We start from the raw sequence: 16,101 nt of genomic DNA on the forward strand, positions 1-16,101 counted from the left end.
CCAAACAATCCCAAACACGTTCAGTGATGGTGAGGTCTGGGCTCTGAGGCATATTTTACTTACTTTTTTCTTTCCCTCCCTCCTTTACTCTAACTGAAGGGCTGTTTTTTAAGAACACTAAATAGTAATAGTAATAGTTCAGGTCTTGCGTGGTTGTTAACACTTTACTTTCTATCTTTCAGTATACTTTGAACTCTAGTTTTGAAATTCTTGTTTTTCTTTATGCAAGAGAATTATCTTATATCTAATATTTACATGGCTGACAGCAATCTGGTATTGATCTGAATCTCCTGTTGATGCTAAATCAAGGGACATAGCCATGGTCATTGTGTGGACAGTGAGCACATTGAAAATGGTACAGACATATTCAGCAGGGAATACGTGCAACACACACAAATGCACGCTTGTAGTCATTGAATAGTGTACAACCTGGACATGAGGGGTACAGTCAATGTCAGTACCGAGAGTATCAGATAGAGGATATACGGAGCATTTGATTTTGGAAACATGGGGCAAAGTCACAAGGGAATCTGCTGAGTGTGGAAATGTGACTAGGGTAGATTTAGAGCTTGTTTTAAGTTTGTTTATGTGCCACAAATCTGGCAGGATGTACAGGAATGTATCAAGAAGACTGATTCCCTCATCTAATTTGGGCTGCTACTGTTTAAGGAGATTTGTGAACCAGTCTTCTTGCTAAGTGTATTTATTAAAAGACAGATGGGATATTCGGCTGAATAGCAGACGTTGACATAAAAAGCAGCAAACAAACCAGCAGCCAACCTTCAATAAAGTAAATTGCCCACATTTCTTGGATATTGTGAAGAGTTGCTATACTGCTCACATTTATTAGGTGCTCATTCCTGATACACAACTGTTGTAACATACCTATTGTTGCACCATGAAGGAAGGAAATGCAATTGAACAAGAAAAGGTTTGCTCATAACAGGAAAGCACATAGTTGTAGCAAATCTTTATGCCTTTCAGGAAGATAATGTGAAAAATCAAGAATCAAAACCAGTAGTTTCTGAAGGTTTTAAGGTTCTGACATAACAAAAAGACAGAGTACATTGTTTTTGCTCTAAAGCGCTCATGTAGGTCTTCCCAGAAAGGCTATCTTGCCCTAGTTCTGTAGTCCCTCCAGAGAACCCTAGAGTCAATCAATTCAAGGACACATCTTCAATAACATCCGTTAGGAGGAATTCAGTGGCTTCATGGCACCAGCAAAGCAGACAGAGGTCAACACTGGGCTTGTGAAGGCAAATCTGGAACTAAATGTGATATCACATATCCCTATTGATTCTTTATTGATATGTGGCTTCACACACACACACACACACACACACACACACACACACACACACACACACACACACACACACACACACACACCAAATGCACAAGTAGTTTTTTTTTATTTATTTATTTTTTTTTTAAATGATTCTACCGATCACATAGACCAATCTCATATCCATTACTGAAAGAATACAACCATGCTTTCACCTCAAATGCCTTTAATTCCATGGGTTAACAAAATATAAACTACAATACAAATTCACCATAAAAAATAAAATAACTTTGCTGCTGTGCATGCATACAGCAGGAATACAGTCTGAATTATTTCATTTTGAACAAATTGACAAACACAATGGGACAGCAACACACACTGGAAAGACTGGTTTGCATAGATTAAAACAAAAGGAAAACATCTGATGAACAGAGCAGATAAAAGAAGCTTGGGAGTTTCTTTAAAGCTTTTCCACTACTAACACCAAAAAGCTTTTACTCATCAGATAGACTAACATCTACCAACACAATAATATTACATACAACTCTTATTCAGTGGAAGATGGCTGTTTATTGACTCCATGAGGGTACTGTAAAGGTACATTAATCATTTTAAACTTGGCTTGAAAAATGAATATGTAATCTGCTAGAAGTCAGCGTGTTTGGATGGTTAAATGGCTTTTCCTGTTATTAAAATAAATATTACAGGGAATACAAGACCACCTAACAACTTAACAGACTTTAGTTAACCACCAGAATAAAATCAACCATCCCCTCTGATGAAGGCAATCATATTCACAGACAATAAAAGTGATCTGAAATTGAACTGAACTGAATACAATTTAACATTTCATTTCTTTGTGTAAACGTTATGCCATAGGGTAATATTTAAGAGTTATGTTCTTATCTACAGCCCTAACAGCCCTGATACAACTGCCAGCACCCTTAAAAATGAAAGGTCCCTAAAGGGTTCCTGCCTTGGATATGTGGTTTTTGGGGAAAAGAACTATAATCTTTAATGGTATAGAACCTTTATATTATATGGCATTCTTTAAACTTTTTAAAAAGGTACACATTGCACAAGACCTAAAAAGAAAGGTTCTTTTAACCTAAGGCATTGCTGCAAAGAACAATTTGTGGCTCCTATATTTTTAAGAGTGTGGGCAGAAAATCCCTGAATCAATTCCTCAATCTAAAGCCAGTCCACTCTGTTCTACTCTGAAATTCTAGTGTATCCACAGAGTACCACACATAGATTTATAGTGTGCAGTCTACTGTGTGCCTTCACAGCACCATAAAACTCTCTATTACTTAATATTGTGCCTTTAAAATATGTAAATATATATTTGATAAATCCTCTGTCAATTTTATAGACTATTCATGTAAAAATAAACACAGACATGACACAGGAAATGGAAATTATCTTGGGAATTCATTTTCCTAAAATACAAGCATACCAAGCAGAGATATCTGCATTGCCAGTGACCACCTAATAACATAATGCTTCACACAAAACATTCACTTTTACAATCATCAGCTTGCGTTAGAGAACAACTTCAGTAAGATCTGAATCTTCTAAGGCATGTCATGATCTCATAGACTCACACAATTTCATCACAACACTAAGTTCTTCAACTTTCACTTACCATGTTTCTTTCCATTTTCAGACAGCAGCTCAAAAAATAAAATAAAATAAAAAATCCCTATTCCAGTGGCATTTCAAGATTTCAAGCATAAAGGGGTTATTGCACATCTCATATTGCTATTTGTGTTAGGGCACTGACACGTCTAAGGAAAACTTTGCTTTCATAACAGAAACGTGCCAACATCATGTCTATATAATATGAAGTCTCTTCAGTTGTTTAAATAGGCCCATATCTATGTTCCAGTATTTTATTTATTTGTCCTAATGTATACTCAGGACATTTGTGTGTCAAACCTATATTTAAAAGATGTTTTGTTTTTGTATCATTGCTGTGAATGGGGTGGAGCTAAACTGCTGTAGGCTGAAAGAGGGATATTCAAAAGCATTTATGGCATCACAGATTTATTAACAAGGACTTCAAAAACTGGTTCCTTTTTTGCAGTTTTGTTCCCATAGGTCGACTGTATGTACTGAGGACTAAATTATATATTTTCAAACCTGGACAGTGTTTTCATACGACATTAAGCCCACATTAACGTGTTTTACCAAGTTATGATTCTTTTAAATTTAGCAGATGTATAAATCTCTCCAGAGATGTATCTTACTTTATTAAATAATGAAATAATACACAAATAGCCTAGAATCCATTTCCAAAATTAAATAATGTAATATGCTTTGCAAAAATAATCTCTGTCTTTTCTGTAATAGAGGTCAAGCTTTTGAACTAATACCTAGAATTATTATGCTGTTGTAATATTGGACAATTGAAATAAATATTATACAGTGTATGAAACAAACAAACTAAAAAGGCAATTCTCTCATGAATTCTTTCAGTCCATTCTGAGGTGGAAAATGGCCACAAACATTAATTTGACATGTAAAAACTGCAAACCATGCTGAGTGGACTATAATCATTGCTGACACAGCATAAGGCAACCTCTATTAATCATAAATGTACACACAAGGTGTCCAATATCTGTCTGTGCTCTAACACCTCTCTGACAACAACCATCAAAAGGCTCCTTATGGGATCCACAAAGATCAAATAAAATGTCACTTCTGAAAGATTACAAAAAATCAAAGAGGCAATGATCTCAAAATAAACCAAAGTTGTTTTCTAAAGACAATATTGTATCTTTCTTGTGATTTCATGATCATCTGTGTTTCCTTGAGACACAATTACAAAGAAATTACAGTAAGCAATGCCTAGACCATAAGAGACATAACCAGAACACAATGAACATAAATAAAGAAATCTCTTGCTCTGCAGTTGGTATGGTTTTTACATGGTTTTTGCATGGTTCTTGATGTCTTAAACACAGCTATAGTTCTACTGGAGCACTATACACCAGCTAATATCATTAGTAATATTCCTCAAGAAAATTAGTGCGAGATCACTGTGAGATCACAAGAATAGAAGTTATGATCTTGAGAAAACATTTTTGACCTCAAGGTAATTTCACAACAATACAAATTACTCATGGCCTGTCTGTACCCCAGTGAAAGACGACTTTTTCTGATAGTTTACAAACCAACAAAGGTGTTCACAAATCAGAGAAACACTGCAGATATAGTGGTCATCGCAAAACATACGGTGCTACATATACATACATACATACATACATTCTTTTACCTCATCAGTGACATGATATACACTATATGGACAAATGTATTGGGACACCTACAGGACCTTCTATGACAACCCATTCTAAATTTATTGGCATTAATATAAAGCTTGTCCCCCATTATCAACTGTAACAGCAGCTTGCACTATATATGTAAGGGGCTGCTACAAGATTTTGGAGTGTGCCTGTTGGAATTCTGACCCATTCATCCAGAAGAGCATTTGTGAGATCAGACATTAATGTTGCGTGAAAATGCCTGGCTTGCTTGCTTTGTGCACTGGCCAAATAGTTCCCACAAAGTTAGAAACATACAATTGTCCAAAATTTCTAGGTATGCTGAACAAAGGGTTCAATCACTGAAAAAAACATTATCCCTCTTCCACCAAACTGTACAATTTTAACAATCTAGTCTGGTAGATAACGGTAATGTTCTCCTTGCATTAACCAAAACCAGACTCCAGAGTCTGGCCCATGAGACTGCCTGATAGGTTAGCATGATTTGTCACTCCACAGCTCTTCCACTGCTCCAGAGTCCAGTGGTGGTGTGCTTTACACTACTCCATCCAACACTTGGCATTTTGCTTGCTGATGTAAGGCTTGCATGCAGCAGCTCTGCCATGGAAACTCATGCCCTTAAGCTCCTGGCAAGTAGTTTTCGTGCTCATGCTAATGCCAATGCCAGAGGAGGATTGGATCTCTGCAGTTATTGAGTCAGTAGAGTGTTGATGAATTTTTACGCACTCATTTTATGGGACCTCATTCTGTGACCACATTGTCTGACACTTTGTGGCTGAGTTGCTGTGGTTCCTAACCACTTCCACAGTTAAAAAATATCACTAACATGTAATATCTATGAGGAAAGAAATTTCACAAACTGACTTGTTGCAATGGTGCCATCCTACTACAGTAATACTTTAGAAAGACTGCATGGATAGTTGCTTGATTTTATACACCTGTAGTAATGGGACTGAATGACACACCTGAATTCACTGATTAGAAGGTGTGTCCCAATAATTGTTTTGTCACATAGTGTATTTTGCACTCTTGAAAAAAAAAACACAATCTTGCCTTGTTGTACTGCAATAAATGTCACTTTGTGTTTACCACATAATTAGAAGTCATTTGCAACTGCTACCAGATGATGTCTATCGGTGACAAGAAATTATTAATGTGCAGATTGTGGTTTACCACAATTCATAAGCATGACCCTTTGGCCAAGGCATCTATCATTATGTCATGTGTGGAAACTGCCTCCTCAGCATTAATGCTACAGTGTTGAAGATGTCACACAATGCAACATATATTTACAAAGATAAAACACACCATTTCTAAGTGATGCTCCACAGGCAAACATGCCACAAACAGACAGTGCTAATTTTCAAAAAGCAGGAGAAAATAAATAACAACAATAAATACATTTGCTTTTGGTTTTATCGCATAAAAATAAAGTTTACTTCTTTTAAAATATTGAACCTGAATAAACAGGAACTACACCTGAATGCTGTTGGAAGGTCGATAGGTTCTCACAGTATAAATGGGTTTGGTCTGAGGTATGCAACCATTACAAAGACAGGGAATACAGAGAGGGTTCTCAAATTTCAGTGTAATTAACTGTGTCTCTGGACAAGGCATTGCTGCTCTTTACTAAATTGGACAAATATGATTATATGTTTTCCAAATGTGTACATCTAGTAGGTTTGATGTGGCAGGCTACAGCATATAAGTACCTCCATTATAACTGCTCATGGCCAAAATGTACTATATGTCCAAAAGCACCCCAACACACCATAAGTGTATCCAAGTGAATCCAATTACTTTAGGGTGCAACCACAGCTTGAGTTTTATCCATTAGAAAAGCATTTCCTATAGAATGGAATGCAAAGGTTCCTATGTCTTGTGCCAACCATTTGCTAGAGTGGTACAAAGCCAGCACTGAGGGGTGGAGCAGTGGAATTGTTGTGTTTGGTGTAGTCTTAACAGCAGTATCAGACATCACTAATGCTCTTGTGGTTGAAGGCAATCCTTATCGTTTTAACCCCTCTCAAAAGAGTAGACTAAATTTAAAATTAGTTTAAAAGAGAATATAAGAAAATACCTGTCCAAAAAAATCCAGTAAAATTCCACTAATGTTGTGCCGCTAATACAGCCTTGATTTGGGAAGAAACGGGTTAACAGGTGTCTACAAACTTTTGGACACATAGTGAAGCTTATGCCTTCCTGGTTGCCTCTAAATGGGTTTCTAAGTGCATGCACTTTTTCAAAGTGCACATCTAAACAGGAATGCTGTTTTGCAAATGCACCATTAAACTGGCACACCACTGGTCACTGCAGGTTTACATTTTAAGAGACAGCAGCATAGGAGATAGAGTTAGGAACCTTGCTGAACACGTCTGGGTTAGTGGAAGTGGAGGTTAGATCAAACAGCTGCCTAGCCCTCTCTAGAAAGCATGGGTTTCTTACACTTGGCTTGATTTTATCCTATATAAGAGCCATTATTACAAGCATATACATATATATTTTTATATTTATATATTTTTTCCCCTATATGTAGCTGAAGTCATGCATAAAAAGCGTCTTTGCACTCTTCTTCATAGCATGTGTTTCCATGTTACATAAGAAAAAGTGCACTGTAAAACCAAAAAAGAAACACAAAGCCAGCCCTCTCTATTTCACATTTCTCCCCCGAACAAAATCAAAATCACCAATTAACCTGAAGTTAGCCTCTGCAAAGGCTTCAGAACAAAACAGCAGTCCACTGAACAGTTTAAAGAGCCGTGAATATTACCAAACAATTCCTACGATAGGGCTGTTTGATTCTATTTTCCAATGGAGTCAATTCCAAGATTCGATTCCACACAAAATCTTAGAGATTAACATATGAAATAGCATCTGGCAAAATGATCAGTTATAACTAATAATGAAGAAAGAGTTCACTGGTTAAAAAGTCTGTGGGTGCACACGTACTCCTTAAAATGGCGTCTGTTTAAGTGGTTTCACCATTCAATTAAAATCAGCTTGCTGTTCAAACTCAAGCAGAAACAAATCTGCCATCATTTTGGAGATATGTGTAATAGTAGCATAAAAGAGCCAAATGTTTTATTGTTGCTTTTTATGCAGTTTTGGTAAAATATTGACAGACATTTCAAATATGTTTTTGAAATATTCGTTTTATTTTTAATGTTGGGTTTAAAGGTCTCTCTCCATTTAAAGACATAGGAGCCTGGTCTTGAGTGAGTATAAATAACTGCCTGGGAGCACTGCCAAAATGGCCATTGAGAGAACAGACTTTGGTAGTTTTATGTGTTTTAAGACATTTTTAAACAGGCTGTCTAGAACAGTGACAGCATCTCACTCTCTTTGTGTGCAATCGAATCCAGTCTTTGGAGTCGACTTTCCATTCCTGAATACCTGGAACTGGAGAATCGAGTGTTTTGTGGGATTGACCACCAGCACTACCTAAATCTAGCCTAGTATCTCCCACACAGCCTTTTCAAAGGCTTTAGAACGGAAGAGCAGCCTATTACACGGTTTAAAGAGCAGCGGCCCCGCATATGAACATTTACCGGACGAGTGCGCAATTCTGTATGATTAAACGTACACACAGAAACATGTTTTCCTAAATGAAGTGGATCCAACCATTCTCCCACTCTCGTGGAGGGGAGATTTTAAACTTGTGGCGCCTCACTTTGTAATTGTCCCCTCCATTGTTGTCCCAATACTCGTGGTCATCCACAACATACTTGATGGCAAACTGCAAGGTTCCTCCCGCCGCCAGGAATGTGGGGGTGACAATCTTGAAGGAGAACTTGTCCGTGAACCCATCACTCGAGTGGGGCACATAGGAGGCTGGAGCATCCACGAAAGTGGCCCAGCTGTTTAGTGTATACCTCAGTAATACACTCTTTTCAAAGGCCACATTGAGCACTCTCACCTATGGAAAGCCAAAAGGTTCATAAACATCCCAAAATAGTTCATATTCATTTATGCAAATACAAAAGTGACAAATGTATGTCTATATAATGTATTAATGTTTGGCTGAACATTAGAGGCAAATACCAAATTGTGACTATTTCTGACAAAGAAACTGTGCCTACAATTTAAACTGTGACCATAGTCGATTCTAGGTTTAACATTTTTGACAAGAACAGATTGATGTTTGAGCACTAAAGACATTGTGGCAGATTGTCAGCTGGGGTTGGGTGGTACAATTTATACAGCTGTTACATACACTGTCAGAACATTTGTCACTGTGGTGGTACCCTCAAGAGTACATATTTGTACTTTATTATATTATAATTGTAGATTTTAAAATTGTATTGATTGTATATGCCGCATTTCATCTCCAGAACCTTTATTGTGTTTTTTTATATGACACTGTTCCATAATGAAAGATTACACACATGTGTCTATCCTTCCGGAAAAGAGAATGTTATGTACCTTTAAGGAACAAAATTGGATTATTAAGCAATTTTGTACCTTTAAAGGCACATTTACACATTTACCGTACCTTTTTTCTGAGAGTGTATAGTAGTTGGCTTGCAAGGACAGATCATTACTGAAAAATTTTATTTGTGAAACTTGTTTGTTTGTTGTCATGACTCTGCTAACTGACAAATTTAAAAAATAACAGCCTGTCATATAGCAGATCAGAAAGAACTCCTTTTCAGCTGCCAAATTAATCCTTTTATGTTTCATTTGTTGTCAGTTAATTCAATGAAATCTATGAAAGAGTCATTTAAACCAGATTGTTGCCATTTTGACTGGCAGCTTCAAGAAATGTATGTTATATAAATACGAAATTTCAACTGCAGTGATTCTATACATGTAAGATGATTTATATTTTGTAACTCCGGTTAAATTACATTGTGTTAGTTTCAAGCAACTTATGTTTAAAACTTTGAATTAGGTTTCGTGTTTATACCAGTGTGACCTATTGTAAGCGTAGCAGTATTAGCATATTTTATGACATTATTTATATTTACTTGAATTCAGTTACTGGACACACACCTGGCTGCATGCTTAATTGTTTTCTATGTTGCTATTGTGATTGTAACAAGTATATCATTTTTGTCCTGTCCATTAATTGATATGGATTGATCATATTACAGAACTCAAAAATACTTTGGCCTCTAAGGATTCAGGTCTGGACGCTGGCAGCAGGAAGCAGCTAACGGCAGTTGCTAATCAGTCCATGGCAGCTGCTGTCAACCGAATGCAGATGCAAACAGGCAGTGCCAGCTGCCACTGACCATTCTGTACAGCAACCAGGTAGTCACACAGTGGCAGTGAGACCAAAAGTGGCAACATAATCTGGCCATTACTGTCATCTAATCACTGACTGACTGGCAGCCGGTACTGGTCGCTCCTTCCTGCTGTCAGAACCCCGGTACTCACCAAGCCGGAGAGGCAGAACTCGTCGGCGTCCACGCGCTCCAGCGACACATGGAGCTCCTTCACCCGCTTCATGAAGTTGGGGGAGGTACAGGGGTTCGTAAAGAGCAGCTCCATGAAGACAGACTGTGTCGAGCTGCTGGCCGCCTCCACGCTGTTCAGGTGCAGCGCTCGCGCCTTGCGGAACTTATCCATGACGCGCTCGGGTATCTCCGGCTCGTCGGCGTCATCGAAGTGCTTGACGGAGATGAGCTCGAGCCCCAGCGAGTCGGCGAAGCGCACCTTCTTCTGACTATTGGGGCTGCGGCTGCGAGCAATCTCCAGGCGCGCTCTCTCCGCGGGGCTCGGGAGGGACTTGCAGCGTCGGCGCTGAGTGGGGCTCTGCGGCGGCGGCTTGAGGAACGACTCGCGGCCTCTGGGCCTCTCGTCCACCACTCGGATCTCCAGGGGCGCGCACTCACCATTCACGATTTTCTCCATCTCCTCCACTCCATCCTCATCGCCGTCGGCTTTCTCTCCATCGCCGTCGTCTCCGGTCTGGGTCGTGGCTAGGCCGCCGAACAGCCCCGCGATACAGCTGTAGTTTCTAGGGATGCAATTCTTCGGAGGAAGCATAACCGCGCTGGGGCAAACAGACTCGGTTTCCATAAGAAAAACAAACGTAGAGAAAGTGTCGCTTCACTGCATGACCCTGTCTGAGCTCTGAGTCTGTGCCACTGCGCAGTTCTAATATCCCACCTCTTCTCTTCCTCCTTTGGTCACAAACAGCTGATGTTTCTAAAGCAGTCAACCAACGTCCACAGGGAACACACCCCCTCGTATTACTCTCTAAAGCCCGCTCTAACGGAAATATTCTACACCACACTCTCACCTGCAGCTCGGCTCATCCTTCAAACGGAGTCGTGCCGGTTATCACGTTGGCGTCAAATGCAGGTAGCAGCGGAAACTGAAACGGATCAAACTCCGAGTGGATTCGGAGTCTTTTACGTCTCGTTCAGTTCCATAATATTCTCTGAAGGTCAAGATCACACACCTACACAGAAGACATTTTAATAAAAGCCTAGTGCGGGACCTGGTAATGAGTCATAATCAAGGAAGTAGCACTAATACAAACAAACCAGGCGAATATGAAAGAGAAAGTGCGAGTTAAAAGTGTAATCCTACAAATTCACAACATGATTCTTTCTCTGGCGGAAAAAAACAAACAAACTACGGATAAAAATGCCATGAACCACCGACTTAGGAACGAATAATATTTAAAACCGTTTAAGCAGTCAGTTGAATCGATTCACTAGTTCAACTGAATCAATGATTAACATCTGCGCAGTTTTTTTTTAAGGACGATACAATGATGTGTTTCGTAAAATGACCGTAAAAATGTATAAAACAGTCATTATGTGTGCAGTCTGTTTTTATACAGAGTGAGATCAACAGTGGATCAGATGCTATATTGCATACGTTTGTCCATTTCACTGCAATTTCCTTTTTTTTGCCATTTTTATTGCTTGGCATCACTTTGCTAATTCAGACGTTGATAAGGTTTTGGTTTTCCTCTCTAAAGTTACCATTTACAAGATTTTAGAGATGATTTTCTGAGCAGAATCAATAATGTATGTTCCTATTTGGGGTCATTTGCACTTTATTGCAGGCTGCATTGGTTTGTCGTCTTTAACTGGAGATGGTTTGTAGCTTTAAACTCAGGGGTACACTGTACTGATCAGCGTAACTGACTGACGAGAGCATTTTGGATTAGAACTATGGGTGAATCAGACGTTCGATTCATGAACTTTTCCAAAGAATCGGTTTATTAAACTGAACACACTTGCGGTCGTAAAGCCCCGCCCCATGTATGCGTCACGCCTTTGCACGCGCCGTTTACCCAAAGGGTTGCCTTGGCAACACTGCGCCGCACTCCCTGTGGAAGAGGAGAACTTGTATGAAATGGAGAGATAAATATTTCATTACAACTAGGTCCTGTTTAACTACAACTACAGCGACCTCTGACTGTTAGACCAAGCTTCTGGAGCAGGAGTTTAAAATGTCACTCTCGTGAACTTTAATGGTGAGTGGACAATTGTGTTTTTTGTTAAAACTTTGCTGCTGTAAGCGAGGGTCTGCTATCATCGAATGTTATGTTCCTGCTTTGAAATAACTTTTAAATAAACAATTTGTAAACATGTGTAAACCATATAATCCTTTCCACATTTTAGTCAAAAATAATGTTGTGAAGGATTGGATTTTAAAAATTCTTATTATTTTGGTTTATTTAATATAGGAAATAATTTGTTCATTGCTACAGACATGCAGGTGTGAGCGCTGCTGGGTCCTAGGGCACTCTCTGTGGATAATCACGGAAAATAAGTAGGTCTTCTAGTTCAAGGAACAAAATAAAGCGACACAAACTTCATGATCTGCCTTTTTTTTACTGAAAACAGTAAAAGACTTGTAAAACTTGAGTTTAAGACTTGTACTCCGTGTTAGTATCAAAGACAAATGCTTTCAGTGGTTGTAGAGCAAGGTTGTAATTTTCTGTTTATTTTTATGTATGTATAATTATTGTATTTTGTCTCTGCAAGTATTACAGGTATTGTTTTAGTTTTGTCATAACCAAACAGGCTGCATTCTTTAAACACTAATGGAAGATTATGTAGTTAGGACCATTTTCTTATAAAGCTTAATAAAGCTAAGCAAGCCTCTCTTTTGTTTAGGCTTTTAGGACCGGAACAGAAATCACGTTTTTGAGAAAGATTTCATGAGAAAAAAATGTCTCCGTCAGGGAGCTTTACTGAAAAACAGTATCATACAAGATACTCGATACAAGATATGTCGGCTTGAATATTACAAGTTCAGAATAAAACATGGAAATAAATTCTGAATGTTCATGTTTAATCCATGTAAAAAAAAAAATAATGAATGTGCATTGGAGTGGCACCTGTGGTGCAGCAGGTAGTGTCGCAGTCACACAGCTCCAGGGACCTGGAGAATGTGGGTTCAAGTCCCGCTCCGGGTGACTGTCTGTGAGTTTGTTGTGTTCTCCCTGTGTCCACGTGGGTTTCCTCCCACAGTCCAAAAATACATGTCTAAAGGTGGACACAGGGAGATCATACCAAATTCCTCACAGACAGTCACATAGGTAGGGATTGTTACACACTGTTGTGCCACTGTGCTTCCCTCAAATGTTCATTCAGTATCATAATAAATAACTGATTAATATTACTTAGCACTTAGGATCACTATTTTCTGAAGACTGATTCTTCAAGAAAGGACACATTAGGTTTGGATTTGTCTACTCACAGCTAAACTGATGTTTTAGACAGTATTGGCATCTTGTCATTTTCAAATCAATCAACTTCAAGTAATTTTATTTTATTTTATTTTCCACCCCTCACAGATCTACTTCTGTTTTCATATCTGCATAATGAATAACCTTAAGTCATGTGACTCTGGACATATCGATGATGAAAAGACAGAGACAATGGAAGACCTGGAGTGGGGCACCCATCAGTGTCTTGACAGGGAACATGTGAATGCATTGCTGGACATCAGCGAGGAGCACACTTTCAAAGAGCAGGATCCCTATGAGGTTCAGCATCAAGGAGGCTGGGATGAAGCTGTAAGTTATCTGCATGGTTCTTCAAACTTGCTTTTGAATAGTGGCTTGGTATGGGTGAGGTTGGCTAGGCTTTTAATTATTTAGTGTACAAATATGTTTTACAGAGTTTCTGTGTAACTCATAATTGCACTTAAAAATTGAAACATTCTCCTGCTCATTTGTCATTTTATGGTAAATGTTGCATAGTATTAATAATGACAGCTGTCTTTTATTCAACAAAAAATAACTCTTTTTAAGTTATCTAAAACAAAAGTTGCACATATATTGGATACAGCATTATTTCCAAGAATAGAATGGATACACATGCTTTTGTTGTTACTTTTCATTGATGGAACTCATAACAAATGCTACTTAATATTTAGGTTATATTTTTGTTGAATAATTCTTGAAAATTGTCATTTTCAATACTACGCAGCAGTTACCATGAATGAGAAAGGAGTAGGAGAATGTTTGAACTTTGAATTACAGTTATATGTTGCACACACACTCCAGCTATAAACCCCTGCTGAGGATATATTATCAACATACTGTAATAACTAACAATATCTAACTAAATAACTCTATTTTGTGTTGACAGATCCAAGGTTGGAGACGATCAGCCCCGCTTGCTTGCTTATTTCAGACACAGAAAAAGGGAAAGAAGGTTAAACCTGATATCATAGATTTCCACTGTATTCTCTGTGCTGATCTCAAGGACCCTAAGCTCTCTGAGCTCTGTGTATCTGATGGTGTGGCCACTTCCTCTGAATCATCCTGTGAGACTGCTGAGGAGCCTATGAATAACAGTATTCCTTCCACCCCAGAGGTCGTACAGAGAATCCGCAATAATAGTTCACCTTCTTCCTCAGAAGAAGAAACTTCTGATTGCAGTATACAGGAGAAGAACACAACAGCAGACCTACTAGGTAATAAACTGATGTTTAGAAGCGAACAGTGCACACAAATCACAAGTCTACCCTCCCAGTATAATGCTAAAATTCCATTCCTTAAAGGTGCAGGAAGAGCTGCACTCATTGGCAACATTCTCATATTGCCTCCTGTAAAACCATCAACACCTACCAATTCAAAGATGCCATTTTTTTTAAAGGGGAGAGAGGCTTGTGATCAGTGTCCAGCAGAGAGGGAGGCTAACTCAGTTGTTGTGTGTGGTGCTACACGAGCAGTCATTGTTGGAGAGAAAGGGAGTGTTAAGGGAGATAGAGAGAACACAGTTGTTATCCCATATTGTAGCTCAACTGTGGACACTTGCCAAGGATCTCTGACCTGTAAGCACGGACCAAGCCAGCACCAGTATGAACTGTTGTCCATCCCTGTCCCCAAGAAGGCTCTGCTGCCTTTCAGCACACTTGAAGACACGCTACCTCGCAACACTTGTCTCCTGGGGCGAACCCTCAGACAGGAAGAACGTACCAGGTCACCACTTAGACAAAATTCTGGGCACAGGCCTCATTTGGGCTTTAAGGTTAGGAATACAAGAAGAGCAGAGCCTGTGCTTCCAGTACTGTTAGGGACCAGAGTTGCATTACCAGTGTCTGCTCAGCGCTGACTGTAAATGCCTTGTATTAATGACCAGTGTGTTACAATACCTGGATGACTCACATTAAGAAAAATTCATACAGCAATAAATGAAATTACAAGCATCTTTGCCCCAAAGCTATTGAGAGTGAACGTACTCATCAGTGTTTGGAGAGTATTTCCGAAGTCATCAGTACTAATAAATGCACTGTTCCTTATTCATCATTGTTGCAAATTTGACCACTGAATTGTGTACAAATCATTCATTGATATTTGTCTTATACAGAATTTAGTGGAGATATGAGAAATCAAATTTTAGTGTTAATGCGCCTCAGCACGAAAGACGCACCTGCGTGAGTCGTTGTCCTAGGCGTTTTGTATTTTTTATCACTTGTGGGCCACTATAGCTCAGGCTTCATGACTGCAACGTGAATTAGCAACGTTTGTCTCTTGCATCTTCAAGCCATACTGAGGGTCTCAGTTGCTTCTTCCTTTGAGCCAGATGTGGCTCAGCTGTGTAAGAGGAAGCAAGGCTAGGTCTCTGATAGCAAGGCGTAGGAGGGAGTAAGAGAAGCCAATGTTCTGAAGAACAGTTCATGTTCTGAATTATTATTAATCAGGATTGAGAAGATTGGATCAGTTTTACTTTTTTTTTTTTTTGAATAATTGAAATCCTTTTATTTGTGGAATACTCAATGCGGCCCGTACTCTTACTCCAGCAGCCCCCAGGTAAGATGAGTTTGAAACCCTTGATTTAGAGGTTCATGAGCCATTGGCTGGGTTCGTAGCAGGATCTGAAGTGGAGTAGTTGGATGACTGGAGAAAAATAAAATGAAATATGTGATTATTTTTATATATATATTTGGGTTGTATGAATCGTACATGGGGAATTCAGCATTTCTTACAAGTGTGCATCCACTTGTATTGGACTGTCATAAGTACCAATTATTAGTATTATTTTCTATTTTTATTCTAAAAATGTTATATATTTTTGATTTAACTGCAAATCAAGCACTGTTTACACTGTT

General features: G+C 38.8%; 2 protein-coding genes across 5 annotated transcripts; one reads left to right on the forward strand and one right to left on the reverse strand.

Moving 5' to 3' along the window:
- Nucleotides 1-1,498: 1,498 nt before the first annotated feature.
- Nucleotides 1,499-11,151, reverse strand: LOC136709783 (protein phosphatase 1 regulatory subunit 3E). Its single transcript, XM_066685285.1, has 2 exons — nt 9,949-11,151; nt 1,499-8,485 (listed from the first exon to the last, which is right to left on the reverse strand). The coding sequence occupies exons 1-2, from the start codon at nt 10,591-10,593 to the stop codon at nt 8,171-8,173; spliced, it is 960 nt and encodes a 319-aa protein (XP_066541382.1). The 5' UTR covers nt 10,594-11,151; the 3' UTR covers nt 1,499-8,170.
- Nucleotides 9,239-15,630, forward strand: si:ch73-103b9.2 (uncharacterized protein LOC100150067 homolog). Of its 4 annotated transcripts, none has more exons than XM_066685283.1 (4): nt 11,843-12,007; nt 12,221-12,306; nt 13,337-13,558; nt 14,136-15,630. In XM_066685283.1, the coding sequence occupies exons 3-4, from the start codon at nt 13,364-13,366 to the stop codon at nt 15,102-15,104; spliced, it is 1,164 nt and encodes a 387-aa protein (XP_066541380.1). In that variant the 5' UTR covers nt 11,843-12,007; nt 12,221-12,306; nt 13,337-13,363; the 3' UTR covers nt 15,105-15,630. The 4 variants fall into 4 exon arrangements, with proteins under 4 accessions (XP_066541381.1, XP_066541380.1, XP_066541378.1 ...); XM_066685281.1 differs by having other exon boundaries at nt 12,245-12,306; XM_066685284.1 differs by lacking the exons at nt 11,843-12,007; nt 12,221-12,306 and adding an exon at nt 9,239-9,378.
- The last annotated feature ends 471 nt before the right edge of the window (nt 15,631-16,101 follow it).

Source organism: Hoplias malabaricus, chromosome 11, assembly GCF_029633855.1.
Source record: "Hoplias malabaricus isolate fHopMal1 chromosome 11, fHopMal1.hap1, whole genome shotgun sequence".
NCBI lineage: Eukaryota > Metazoa > Chordata > Actinopteri > Characiformes > Erythrinidae > Hoplias > Hoplias malabaricus.

Excerpts from the sequence above, each read along its gene's own strand:
- LOC136709783 (XM_066685285.1), bottom strand. The coding sequence starts at position 10,593 with ATGGAAACCGAGTCTGTTTGCCCCAGCGCGGTTATGCTTCCTCCGAAG. Across the intron at positions 8,486-9,948 it reads AGTTCTGCCTCTCCGGCTTG|GTGAGAGTGCTCAATGTGGC; the intron begins GTGAGTACCGGG and ends GGCTTTCCATAG.
- si:ch73-103b9.2 (XM_066685280.1), top strand. Across the intron at positions 13,559-14,135 it reads AAGGAGGCTGGGATGAAGCT|ATCCAAGGTTGGAGACGATC; the intron begins GTAAGTTATCTG and ends TTGTGTTGACAG.